The sequence below is a fragment of the Leucoraja erinacea genome, chromosome 1, assembly GCF_028641065.1.
Source record: "Leucoraja erinacea ecotype New England chromosome 1, Leri_hhj_1, whole genome shotgun sequence".
Taxonomy (NCBI): Eukaryota; Metazoa; Chordata; class Chondrichthyes; order Rajiformes; family Rajidae; genus Leucoraja; species Leucoraja erinaceus.
Genome location: NC_073377.1, coordinates 157733258 through 157745900, shown reverse-complemented (window position 1 = coordinate 157745900; position 12643 = coordinate 157733258). Strand labels below are relative to the sequence as shown.

Genomic DNA, 12643 nt, shown 5'->3' with positions numbered 1-12643 from the left:
CTAATGTAACACCACTTTTTAAGAAGGGAGGGAGAGAGAAAACGGGGAGTTACAGACCAGTTAGTCTAACGTCAGGTAGTGGGGAAACTGCTAGAATCAGTTATTAAAGATGGGATAGCAGCACATTTGGAAAGTGGTGAAATCATTGGACAAAGTCAGCATGGATTTATGAAGGGTAAATCATGTCTGACGAATCTTATAGAATTTTTCGAGGATGTAACCAGTAGAGTGGATAAGGGAGAACCAGTGGATGTGTTATATCTGGACTTTCAGAAGGCTTTCGACAAGGTCCCACATAAGAGATTAGTATACAAACTTAAAGCACACGGTATTGGGGGTTCAGTATTGATGTGGATAGAGAACTGGTTGGCAGACAGGAAGCAAAGAGTAGGAGTAAACGGGTCCATTTCAGATTGGCAGGCAGTGACTAGTGGGGTACCGCAAGGCTCAGTTCTGGGATCCCAGCTATTTACGATATATATTAATGATTTGGACGAGGGAATTGAATGCAACATCTCCAAGTTTGCGGATGACACGAAGCTGGGGGGCAGTGTTAGCTGTGAGGAGGATGCTAGGAGGCTGCAAGGTGACTTGGATAGGCTGGGTGAGTGGGCAAATGCATGGCAGCTGCAGTATAATGTGGATAAATGTGAGGTTATCCACTTTGGTGGCAAAAACAGGAAAGTAGATTATTATCTGAATGGTGGCCGATTAGGTAAGGGGGAGATGCAATGAGACCTGGGTGTCATGGTACACCAGTCATTAAAAGTAGGCATGCAGGTGCAGTAGGCAGTGAAGAAGGCGAATGGTATGTTAGCATTCACAGCAAAAGGATTTGAGTATAGGAGCAGGGAGGTTCTACTGCAGTTGTACAGGGTCTTGGTGAGACACACCTGGAATATTGCGTACAGTTTTGGTCTCCTAATCTGAGGAAAGATATTCTTGCCATAAAGGGAGTACAGAGAAGGTTCACCAGACTGATTCCTGGGATGTCAGGACTTTCATATGAAGAAAGACTGGATAGACTCGGTTTGTACTCGCTAGAATTTAGAAGATTGAGGGGGGATCTTATAGAAACGTACAAAATTCTTAAGGGGTTGGACAGGCTTGATGCAGGAAGATTGTTCCCGATGTTGGGGAAGTCCACAACAAGGGGTCACAGTTTAAGGATAAGGGGGAAATCTTTTAGGACCGAGATGAGGAAAACCTTTTTCACACAGAGAGTGGTGAATCTCTGGAATTCTCTGCCGCAGAAGATAGTTGAGGCCAGTTCATTGGCTATATTTAAGAGGGAGTTAGATGTGGCCCTTGTGGCTAAAGGGATCAGGGAGTATGGAGAGAAGGCAGGAACAGGATACTGAGTTGGATGATCAGGCATGATCATATTGAATGGCGGTGCAGGCTCGAAGGGCCGAATGGCCTACTCCTGCACCTATTTTCTATGTTTCTATGAAGGAGGGGAAAGGCATTGTCAGCATTTGTTATCAAAACCTTGCATGAAGACTGTCAGCGGTGGGGAAAAATAGCGAGTGTAGAGAAAGTGAGCAGTGAAACAGAAGGGAGAGGTGATTGATGGACTTGGGAGGGGTGAAGGATGATAGAATATGGAGTCAGGTAGAGGTGGCCAAGGATGGAGTTGAGAAGTACAGGCAGGTAGCTGATGGCTGGAGGCAGGTAACGGTTAAGGTGATAAGCAGGAACACAATGGTTGCCAGTGTTGTGATAAGATGATAAAGGGGACAATGAAAACCGTTTGAGGAGTTTTTGTTGGGCCTTATTCTGGCCGTGATGATGGACAGGTCAATGAGGGAATGGAAAAGAGAACTGAAATTTAACTGGAAGCACAGGATGGCAACTGCAGACAAGTTGGTCACCTAGACCAGTGGTTCTCAAATGGGGGTACGCGCACCCCTGGGGGTACGTGAAGGCACTCCAGGGGGTACGTGAGATTTTAAAATATAGGCCTACATATATTTAAAAAGTAGCATCCATGCAAAAATCCCGCTGGTTAGGGGGCACTTGGCTGAAAAAATATTTCACAGGGGGTACATCACTGAAAAAAGGTTGAGAACCACTGGCCTAGACTACACTTTGTTGCGTTAATATAGATGCAGCCTTGGAATTGGAAGCACAGGTTGGAGGAGACAAGATTGTGCGTGAATCTGTGCTTTACATGGTGTGGCCATTTAGGTTCCTGCATGGTTGTGAGGCAGGTGGTATAAGGACAAGCGTAACACATCCTGTGGTTGCAGGGATAGTTGCCAGGGGGAAGGGAAGTGGAGTGCAGATAGGGAGTGATGAGTGGACCACAAAGGGAATACTTCCTCGACAAGCAGAAAGCAACAGGAATGAGAAGCTGTGGCTGGTGATGGGATCTTGTTGCAGCTGGCAGAAACACGAAGGATGGAGGCTGGTGTAGTGAAAGGTGACGAAGGGTCTCGACCCGAAACGTCACCTATTCCTTCACTCCATAATGCTGCCTCACCCGCTGAGTTTCTCCAGCATTTTTGTCTACCTTCGATTTTTCCCAGCATCTGCAGTTCTGTCTCTATCTCTGTTCTGTTTGGATGTGAGGTGTGAGCAGAAGTCTGGGAAACAGAGGAAATGTGAGAGAGAACATGTTCAACCACAGCAAAAGGGAAGGCATGTTTCCCAACACATTCATAAATTCAAAAAATTATAGGAGCAGAATTAGGCCATTCCATAGGCTAATCTATCTTTCCCTCTCAACCCCATTCTCCTCCCTTCTCCCCTTAACCCCTGACACCCGCACTAATCAAGAATGTCAATCTCTGCCTTAAAATATCCATTGACGTGGCCTCCACAGCCGCCTGTGGTAATGAATTCCACAGATTCAACCCCTTCCTCAGCTCCTTTTTAAAGGTATGTCTTTTTATTCTGAGGCTGTGGCCTCTGGTCCAAGACTCTTCCACTAGTGGAAACATTCTTTCCACATCCACTCTATCCAAGCTTATCACTATTCGTTAAGCTTCAATGAGATGCCCCCTCATCCTTCTAAACTACAGCGAGTAAAAACCCAGTGCTATCAAACGGTCATCATATGTCAATCATCCCTGGGATCATTCTTGTAAATCTCCTCTGGACCCCTCCAATGCCGGCACATCCTTCCTCAGATACGGAGTCCAAAACTGCTCCAATACTCCAAATGCGGTCCAACCTGTGCCTTATAAAGCCTCAGCATTACATCCCTGTTTTTATATTATACTCCTCTCCAAATAAATGCTAGCATTGCATTTGCCTTCTTTACTACCAATTCAACTTGCAAGTTAACTTTTTGGGAGTTCTGTACCATCACTCCCATCCCTTTGCACCTCTGATATCTGAATTTTCTCCCCATTAAGAAAACAGTTTATGCCTTCATTCCTACTACCAAAATGCACGACTCCACACTTTGCAAGGCTGTATTCCATCTGCCACATCTCTGCCACTCTCCCAACCTGTCCAAGTCCTGCTGCAGTCCCTGCTTTCTCTACACTACCTGCCCCTCTGCAAACCTGGCCACAAAGCCTTCAATCCCCTCGCCCAAATCGTTGATATACAACAGGAAGAGTAGCGGCCCCAGCACCGACCTCTGCGAACACCGCTAATCACTGGCAGCCAAGAAGAAAAAGTCCACTTTATTGCCACTCTTTGCCTTCTGCCATTCAGCCAACTTGCTATCCATGTAGTTTCTTCTCTGCTGCAGCACCTTAGCAAAGGCCTTCTGAAAATCCAGGTAAACAATGTCCACTGACTCTCCTTTGTCTACCCTGCTAATAACCTCCTCGAAGAATTCCAACAGATTTGTCAGACAAGATGCCCCTTTCATAAAACCATGCTGACTTAGGCCTATTTTATCTTGTGCATCTAAGTACTCAATAGACAATAGGTTCAGGAGTAGGCGGTTCGGCCCTTCGAGCCAGCACCGCCATTCAACCATGATCATCCCAGGATGATCATGGCCGATCATCCCCAATCAGTACCCCGTTCCTGCCTTCTCCTCATATCCCCTGACTCCGCTATCTTTAAGAGCTCTATCTAGTTCTCTCTTGAAAGTATCCAGAGAACCAGCCTCCACCACCCTCTGAGGCAGAGAATTCCACAGACTCACAACTCTCTGTGAGAAAAAGTGTTTCCTCGTCTCCATTCTAAATGGCTTACCTCTTATTCTTAAACAGTGGCCCCTGGTTCTGGACTCCCCCAACATCGGGAACATGTTTCCTGCCTCTAGCGTGTCCAAACCCTTAATAATCTTATATGTTTCAATAAGATGCCCTCTCATCCTTCTAAACTCCAGAGTATACAAAGGTAGACAAAATTGCTGGTGAAACTCAGCGGGTGCAGCAGCATCTATGGAGCGAAGGAAACAGGCAACGTTTCGGGCCAAAACCCTTCTTCAGACAGGGGTGGGGGGCGGGGGGGGGGGGGGGGGACTGGAAGAAGAAAGGAAGAGGAGGAGCCAGAGGGCTGAGGGAGAGCTGAGAAGGGGAGGGGACAGCAAGGGCTACTGGAAATTGGAGAAGTCAAAGTTCAGGCCACCGGGATGCAGACTGCCCAAGCGGAATATGAGGAGCTGCTCCTCCAGTTTCGGGTGGTGCTCACTCTGGCAATGGAGGAGGCCCAGGACAGAAAGGTCAGATTCGGAATGGGAGGGGGAGTTGAAGTGCTGAGCCACAGGGAGATCAGGTTGGTTAATGCGGACCGAGCGGAAGTGTTCGGCGAAACGATCGCCAAGCCAGAGTATACAAGCCCAGCCGCTCCATTCTCTCAGCATATGAAAGTCCCGCCATCCCAGGAATTAACCTTGTAAACCTACGCTGCGCTCCCTCAATAGCAAGAATGTAATTCCTCAAATTAGGGGACCAAAACTGCACACAATACTCCAGGTGTGGTCTCACTAGGGTCCTATACAACTGCAGAAGGACCCATTTGCTCCTATACTCAACTCCTCTTTGTTATAAAAGCCACCATGCCATTCGCTTTCTTCACTGCCTGCTGTACCTGCATGCTTACTTTCATCGACTGGTGAACAAGGACCCTCACATTCCAATGTACTCGTAAACCTCATCCTTTAAAATCTTATCAACCACTGGAGTCAAGTTAATCGGCCTATAGTTTGCACTCTTCTGCTTCGCTTACTTCTTGAACAGCGGAGTAATAATTGCCATTTCCCAATCGCCTAAAGCACTCCTCACTCCAGTAATCACTACTAATGCCGACACAAAAACTAAAGCCACCTCTTTCAGAACCCTGGGGTGAGGTACCAGACAACTGGAGGGTGGCTAATGTTGTGTCTTTATTTAAGAAGAGCGGCATGGACCAGCCAAGGAACTACAGGCCAGTAAGCCTAACACGATTGGTGAAAAAGTTAGTGGAGAGGATTTAACTGCATTGGGGCAAGTATATCATAGAAACATAGAAATTAGGTGCAGGAGTAGGCCATTCGGCCCTTCGAGCCTGCACCGCCATTCAATATGATCATGGCTGATCATCCAACTCAGTATCCCGTACCTGCCTTCTCTCCATACCCTCTGATCCCCTTGGCCACAAGGGCCACATCTAACTCCCTCTTAAATATAGCCAATGAACTGGCCTCAACTACCCTCTGTGGCAGAGAGTTCCAGAGATTCACCACTCTCTGTGTGAAAAAAGTTCTCCTCATCTCGGTTTTAAAGGATTTCCCCCTTATCCTTAAGCTGTGACCCCTTGTCCTGGACTTACCCAACATCGGGAACAATCTTCCTGCATCTAGCCTGTCCAACCCCTTAAGAATTTTGTAAGTTTCTATAAGATCCCCTCTCAATCTCCTAAATTCTAGAGAGTATAAACCAAGTCTATCCAGTCTTTCTTCATAAGACAGTCCTGACATCCCAGGAATCAGTCTGGTGAACCTTCTCTGCACTCCCTCTATGGCAATAATGTGCTTCCTCAGATTTGGAGACCAAAACTGCACGCAATACTCCAGGTGTGGTCTCACCAAGACCCTGTACAACTGCAGTAGAACCTCCCTGCTCCTATACTCAAATCCTCATGGTTTTGTGCATGGGAAATCATGTCTTACAGATTTAAAAAAAGACTTGTGGGTTACATAATGACATTCATGAACCAGAATAAATGGATGCATAATGCAATTCAAAATGCATAGCAAATTATTGTCAAGAAGAACCTGGTATCTAATCAAAACTAACACAATGTAGTGAAGTCCAATCAGCTCCTAAGAATATCCTGAAGAAATTATACTTATGGAGAAAGACCTTGTATCCGATTCTGGGCCAGATGCCCAAATCACACATTTCTGAGCTATTACATTTTGATCACTTGCGTTACCTTTAAACTATGTATCATCAGAATGCCAAATCCTTCAACTGAAAATAACATTGAAAGTAAGTGCATGACCAACTCTTATCCAACAAATCCAGCAAAAATGAATCCAGAACCAGTTCAAGTCTCATTGAATACTTTACAGTTCAAATGTGCTGCTCATCAGTGAAATAGTGAGCAAAACTCAAATTCACTCATGAAATTGGGAGTTTTGATTAAATTCCTGATAAGGGGAATGAGTGCTCTCATGTTAATTTCATATTAATAATGAAATTGCACTTACATATCAACTTTGAACAACAATCAGTATATTATAATTCACTGATTTGACAAAAGCGATTTTATCAAAAAGGCTGGAACAGTAACACAACACTTAATGGTGCAGCCTCATGGCTCCAGGCACCCAGGTTTAAATTCGGATCTGTAAAAATGTGCACATACTCTGTGACCACAAGGCTTTTCCCCGGGTGCTCTGTCCAAATATCAAAAAACTTGCTGGTTGATGGGTTAATCTGTTACTGTAAATTATCCCTAATGGGCGGCAGGATATGTGTGAGAGAAAGGAGATAACAGAAAAATGGGGGAATGGGGCTGAAGTAAATGCTCCAAGAGGACTGAGCAGTTTATCTTTTGGCATGAGATCCTGTGAAGTGAGAACTCACCGTTTCATAGTTTTCAATTAGAATTTCCACCACAATGTTCTGAAACTTGAGATCCATGATGGCAGCAACACTTTCTTGCCGAGCTCTCATCAGAGTTGGTCCGAATACAACACCAAGGTTTGCAACGGTCATCAGGTTTTGTTTTGCATTATCAGATACGCTGCAGAGAAGGGAACAGCAACCCAATGGTTACTTTTAGCTGTAAATTAAGCCACTAATTACTGAGAACCATTTGTTTTGACCATTTTCAATAATTCTATTTTAATTATTAATATAATGATACCACTGATTGAAACTATTTTGTGAAACATACTAGACCTTGCTTTGGGAAATCAGCCTGGTCAAGAGATCAAAATGTAAGTGACAATAGACAATAGGTGCAGGAGTAGGCCATTCGGCCCTTCGAGCCATTCAATGTGATCATGGCTGATCATCCCCAATTAGTACCCCGTTCCTGCCGTAATAGACAGTGGGGCTGGAAGCAGTCTGAAGAAGGGTCTTGACCCGAAACTTCACCCATTCCTTCGCTCCATAGATGCTGCCTCATCCACTGAGTTTCCCCAGCATTTTTGTCTATCTAAAATGCAAGTGGGGGAGCTTTTGCGAACAATGATCACAACTCTGCAAGTTTTCAAATAATTTTGGATAGCAATATGACTGGAGCTCAGGGAAAATGCTAAATTGGGGAAATAGTAATTACAGCAGCATTAGGCAGGAGTCAGAGAGAGTTGATAGGGATTAGCTATTATTGAGCAAATCTACATCAGACATGCTGATGTCATTTAAAAGCCAACTGGTTAGAACACAGGAGCAATATATTCCCATGATTAAGAAGGACAAGGATGGCAAGGTTGGATAACCTGGGTTGACGAGAAATGTTGCTAATTTAGACCCAAAAAAAGGAAGCCTAGTGAGGATTAAGAAGATGATGTCAGACAGGGCACTTGAGGAATATAAAGGAAGTACGAACTACATTGAGCATAAGGTCACCAATGGTGGTGAAGGAAATTGAGGATGCACAGGAAGATGGATTGGGAGGAATGTACATATATGGTTATGAGAATTGCAGGTGGCTACAGAGGTACAGGCAAGACCACAAAACTTTGAACCAGATTAGAAATTTCAGATTCAGATTCAGATTCAATTTTAATTGTCATTGTCAGTGTACAGTACAGAGACAAAGATAAATTTAAGTACCATTAGGAGGTTAATGAGGTAAGTACTTTCCATTGGACCACTGCAAATTAACTGAACACACTAATGCTATTAACAATCCTTTGCAAAATACACAGAATTCAGACAATTTGTTCTCCAATCACGTTGCACTTTTATCCGCAGGTAATGCAGTGACTTAAGTTTTTGTTCAGATTGGATTCTGATGTTAGAAATATGACAATTTAACTATCAACAGATTAGGACTAAAAATAAGTTTTGTACTTTATGTTTAGAGATTTAGATTTACTGAGAATTTGGTTCTATTGTAATCCTACTGTGAACAGATCATCTGTGCAGATGCTGGAAGATCGAAGGTACACAAAAATGCTGGAGAAACTCAGCGGGTGCAGCAGCATCTATGGAGCGAAGGAAATAGGTGACGTTTCGGGCCGAAACCCTTCTTCAGACTGACTGTGTACACTCTATGCCTTTACAGAGATCATATTGTCAAGGAACATAAAAATGTTTTTCTGGAAATGATATCAAATGAATAACCACACCGTCTTTTAGAGGTAAATAAAATGATCTTGCCACCAGAGTGCGATTTTGAACTATACAAATCCAGTTTCAAGCTATAGAGCACTTACGCAGAACATAATTAAGGCCAATGATAATGAAGCTGGTTCAATTATAACAAGTCCAACAATGCCCAAAGTGATATTGAGCTTATGCCAAAAAGCAAGAACCGCGAATATCGCTATGCCAACTATTTTAAAGATGGTTAATGTACTTTTGGAGAGCAGCTTATATTTTGAATTCAGGACCCCCTGTCAATCATCTACATGTTCCTGAATTAGTCTTGAAACCAGATGAGTTGGATTTCCCCAACATCCACCAGTTTCCCTTATTGCCAAGGAAAGTAGGTCCCAACTTTCAACTCTTCTCACCTCTCCTAGTCAATCAAATCAACCTCCCCCACTGATTCAAGATTACTAATTAAAATCCTAAAACTACAGCGTGTGTGTGTATTCATTGTAACCATAACCAGTATCTACTTTCAGCAGCATTTCTCACGGGGCTGCACTCTGCAACATCAGCAAATATAGTTGAAATTCCATTGCTCGCTAATTGTGGTACTCGCTTTTGTTGCAGATTAATTAAATCTGATGTTATTATTCTCTCTGCCTGCTAATCATCTTGGCAGCTCTTCAATTCTTTAGAACATTTAAATACTGCAGCAGGAAAAAAAAAAATCAGTTTCTTCTTGCCCACAGATATTTTTGGTAATTATTAAAAGCATTCCTCAAAATATTGACAATTCTATTCATGAGTTACATGAGATTTGCTAATTGACACAAGACAAGGTGAACAGCGTTTTGCTTTAAAACGATTTATATTACTAAAATATGTAGACTAAAGGGTTGATTGCAATAGCGATTAGCATCTTACTTAGCCAAATGCTTGACGAGAATGCCTAATAATTCTCGATTCTTTTCTGGAAGTTTGTGAATGAGAGAATGAAGTGGCTTGATTCTCGTTTCAGGACTGCCGCTTTCTGCAAAACAGAAAATATAATGGAACACTCACATTAGATAGTTTCAAGTTAATTCCTTAAACTGTACACATCGCACAAGTGTTACTGAACCATTCTATCAACACAAAAATCAGACCTGTTACTTCTCAACCTTTAACACTGTGTAATTCCACCTCCTTCATTTTGCTTCAAACTACACATCCATAACCACCAGCTTGTCGTGGAGTTATAAAGAGAGACTGCAGCATCCCAGCCACCCAAGCCTATTCACCATTCATTTAGATTAATGCCAATCAACATACCAACTGCCTCTACTCGCATTCATTCCAGAATCTTCAAAACCCTAACACAACAAAATCTCATAATCTTAACTTTCACAATTGGCACCCTATATCAACAACGTTTTATAACTTCCATATTTCAACATCCTGTTGTGTGAGGAAATAATTCCCAATTTCCACAACAACACTTGTGAGATAGATCCCAAACCTTCGGGATTTCGAAATAATCAGATATTGGATTATTTCGGTTTTACTGTATTTCTGCAGTAGAAGCCCTCTTGTCCTGTTTTCGTCCATTAATTGGGTAAATTTATTTACACATTCTTTTGAACTGCCTGATAAATCAATGCTTCAATCATCTGAGGTCGAGGGAAACAAAGGCAATGTCATCTGACCCTGGAGACAACAATCTCATTCAACTAGAAGAACTGAAGAAGGGTTTCGGCCCGAAACGTTGCCTATTTCCTTCGCTCCATAGATGTTGCCTCACCCGCTGAGTTTCTCCAGCATTTTTGTCTAATCTCATTCAACTATTTCACTTCCGATATTATGAGATTTTTTGCCCCATAGCCAGTGTGAATGACCCTCAAATTCTTCAGCTAAAATAGAAAAGACTCAAGCCATCATCCTTTGCTGTCACCACCGACCCATACTCTTTACTCCAATTCCAACAACTTGCTGCCACATGATCAGGCTGAACTAGACCGTTTGCAACCACGGCACCTGATCGGATCTGATCCTGTCCTGAGCTTTCAAATTCTTTTCCTTTCCATCATAAATACCATCTATTGTAACACTGCCTGGACCAGTCCATCTGCTGTTAACATCTCACGCTTGTTTTTGGCATTTTTAATTTCAACTTTTCCAGTGCTCACATGATCAACTTCCCATCTCCTCTGCACCATAAATCTCATGTTCAAAACTCTAGTTCTTCAATTTTCCTATCATTCATCATTCCTGCCCGCCCATGCCTAGTTACGTCAGTGACCCACTTAAAGCTTTCAATTGGTGTTTCTCATTCCATCAAAAAAAATAATTGATGTGCCTCCCATTTACTTGGGCTTGTAAAATATGCCATTGGCACTGCCCAACATAATTTCTGACGCTGTTCCCCTTCAACTGACTGTGTTAAAAGTGCAGTATTGACACGATGTTAGGTCATGCAACAAATTACACATACATCACTTGTACATATTTTAAAACTGCATATTTCACAATAGTTCACATGACTACTCACTGGTTAGAGAAATAAATTCTGAATGCAACTTGTAAGTCATGATAGGCTCTGGAAGATTTCTGGAACATATACAAAACAATACATTAATTGAAAATATAAACATTCACTGGCCCGAATAACAAAAGAGTCCTCTTCAGTATATTACTAAACTGGTATTAGATTTTGAAATTGTATTTCTATTCATTTAAAGCAAGTTTCAGTCTCAAGAAAACACTTCCAACAAGTTGAACTAAATGAACATTTATTTGAACTTAACCCACGAAGAAAGAACTTGATGAGTAAAAGGATAAAAAATAATCATCATCAGTTATCAACCTAATCATTCCCTGTAGTGTTTCATTATATATAATATTCTTGAACTATTTTGTGTTCACAAGTTGGACAAGGCTGCCAAGACCAGCATACTTTGTCCACCTTATTATACCTACAGAGGTGGACTGCCTTCTTCGATTGTTGCAGTCCATGTCATTAAGCTTGAAGTTCTCAAAATTTGACCCTGAAACAATGCCGGAATGCCTATACACTTCAAGTTAGGATGGGAACATGAACATCTTGGATATTTTGCCCTTCCCATGTGCCTGATCCATAACCTTTTCAGATAGTGGAGGTTGTGAATTGGAGAGTTACTGACCAAAACCCTTATCAAATCGTTCCAAGGCACCTTTCTGATTTTACACATTACGACCACATTGCCTTGAATGACTCAATGTTTGACGTGGTGGATTACGCAGCCATTTAGTTATGGATGGTGTTTAGTTTCTCAAGCCTTGTAGCAGTTGCAATCATCTAGGCAAGTGGACAATATGCCAATCCAGTTTTGCCTTGCACTCAGATGTTCAAATGGCATTGAAGAATTGGGAGGTGGGTCCCTCATCAGAATTGGGAGGAGGTCCATTTTCGTTGGTCACAGAATTTATTGTTGGTTAAATTGAGGTCCCGGTCAGTCGAAATTCCCAGATTGTTGGAGAATTTCATGACGGTCATTTCATTGGCATCAATGGGAGAAGACTAGTCTCTCTCTTGTTGGAGGGCATTATGTGATATACTTAACAATTCAATGCTGCTTGTTGCTCAGGACTCACTGCACGTGGGTACAGGTAGCTTCATAAGCATATGAACACCAAATGCAACTGAATCTGATTAGCAAACATCCTGCCTTCTGACATTATGGAGAGATTATCAATGACAGGGTTAAAATTAGCTTGGAGTGTAGCCCAGTATAACGCTGTGATAACCTACAGATACTAAGATGGCAGTTAACAAACATTCTGTTTTTTTCTTGCTGTTTGGGAACTTGGGAAGTTGCACATGATTTCAATTTTAAAAGAGTACTTTGCTGCCACATTTGTCCGTGGTATCAAAAGCAGCCAGTCACCTGACGTTCCGACCCGAAACGTCGCCAAAACACATCATCCAGAGATGCTGCCTGACTGGCTAAGTTATTCCAGCACTT

At 42.6% G+C, this 12643-nt stretch overlaps 1 protein-coding gene across 2 annotated transcripts in view; it reads right to left on the bottom strand.

The window, feature by feature from the left end:
* Window positions 1-12643, bottom strand: part of arhgap10 (Rho GTPase activating protein 10) — a 168327-nt gene that overhangs the window by 31513 nt on the left and 124171 nt on the right. For both annotated transcript variants that reach the window (XM_055646520.1, XM_055646528.1), the window contains 3 exons: window positions 11191-11249; window positions 9588-9693; window positions 6984-7143 (listed from right to left, as the gene is read on the bottom strand). In XM_055646520.1, the coding sequence (XP_055502495.1) occupies window positions 6984-7143; window positions 9588-9693; window positions 11191-11249 (325 nt within the window). The remainder of the gene's footprint in view (window positions 1-6983; window positions 7144-9587; window positions 9694-11190; window positions 11250-12643) is intronic.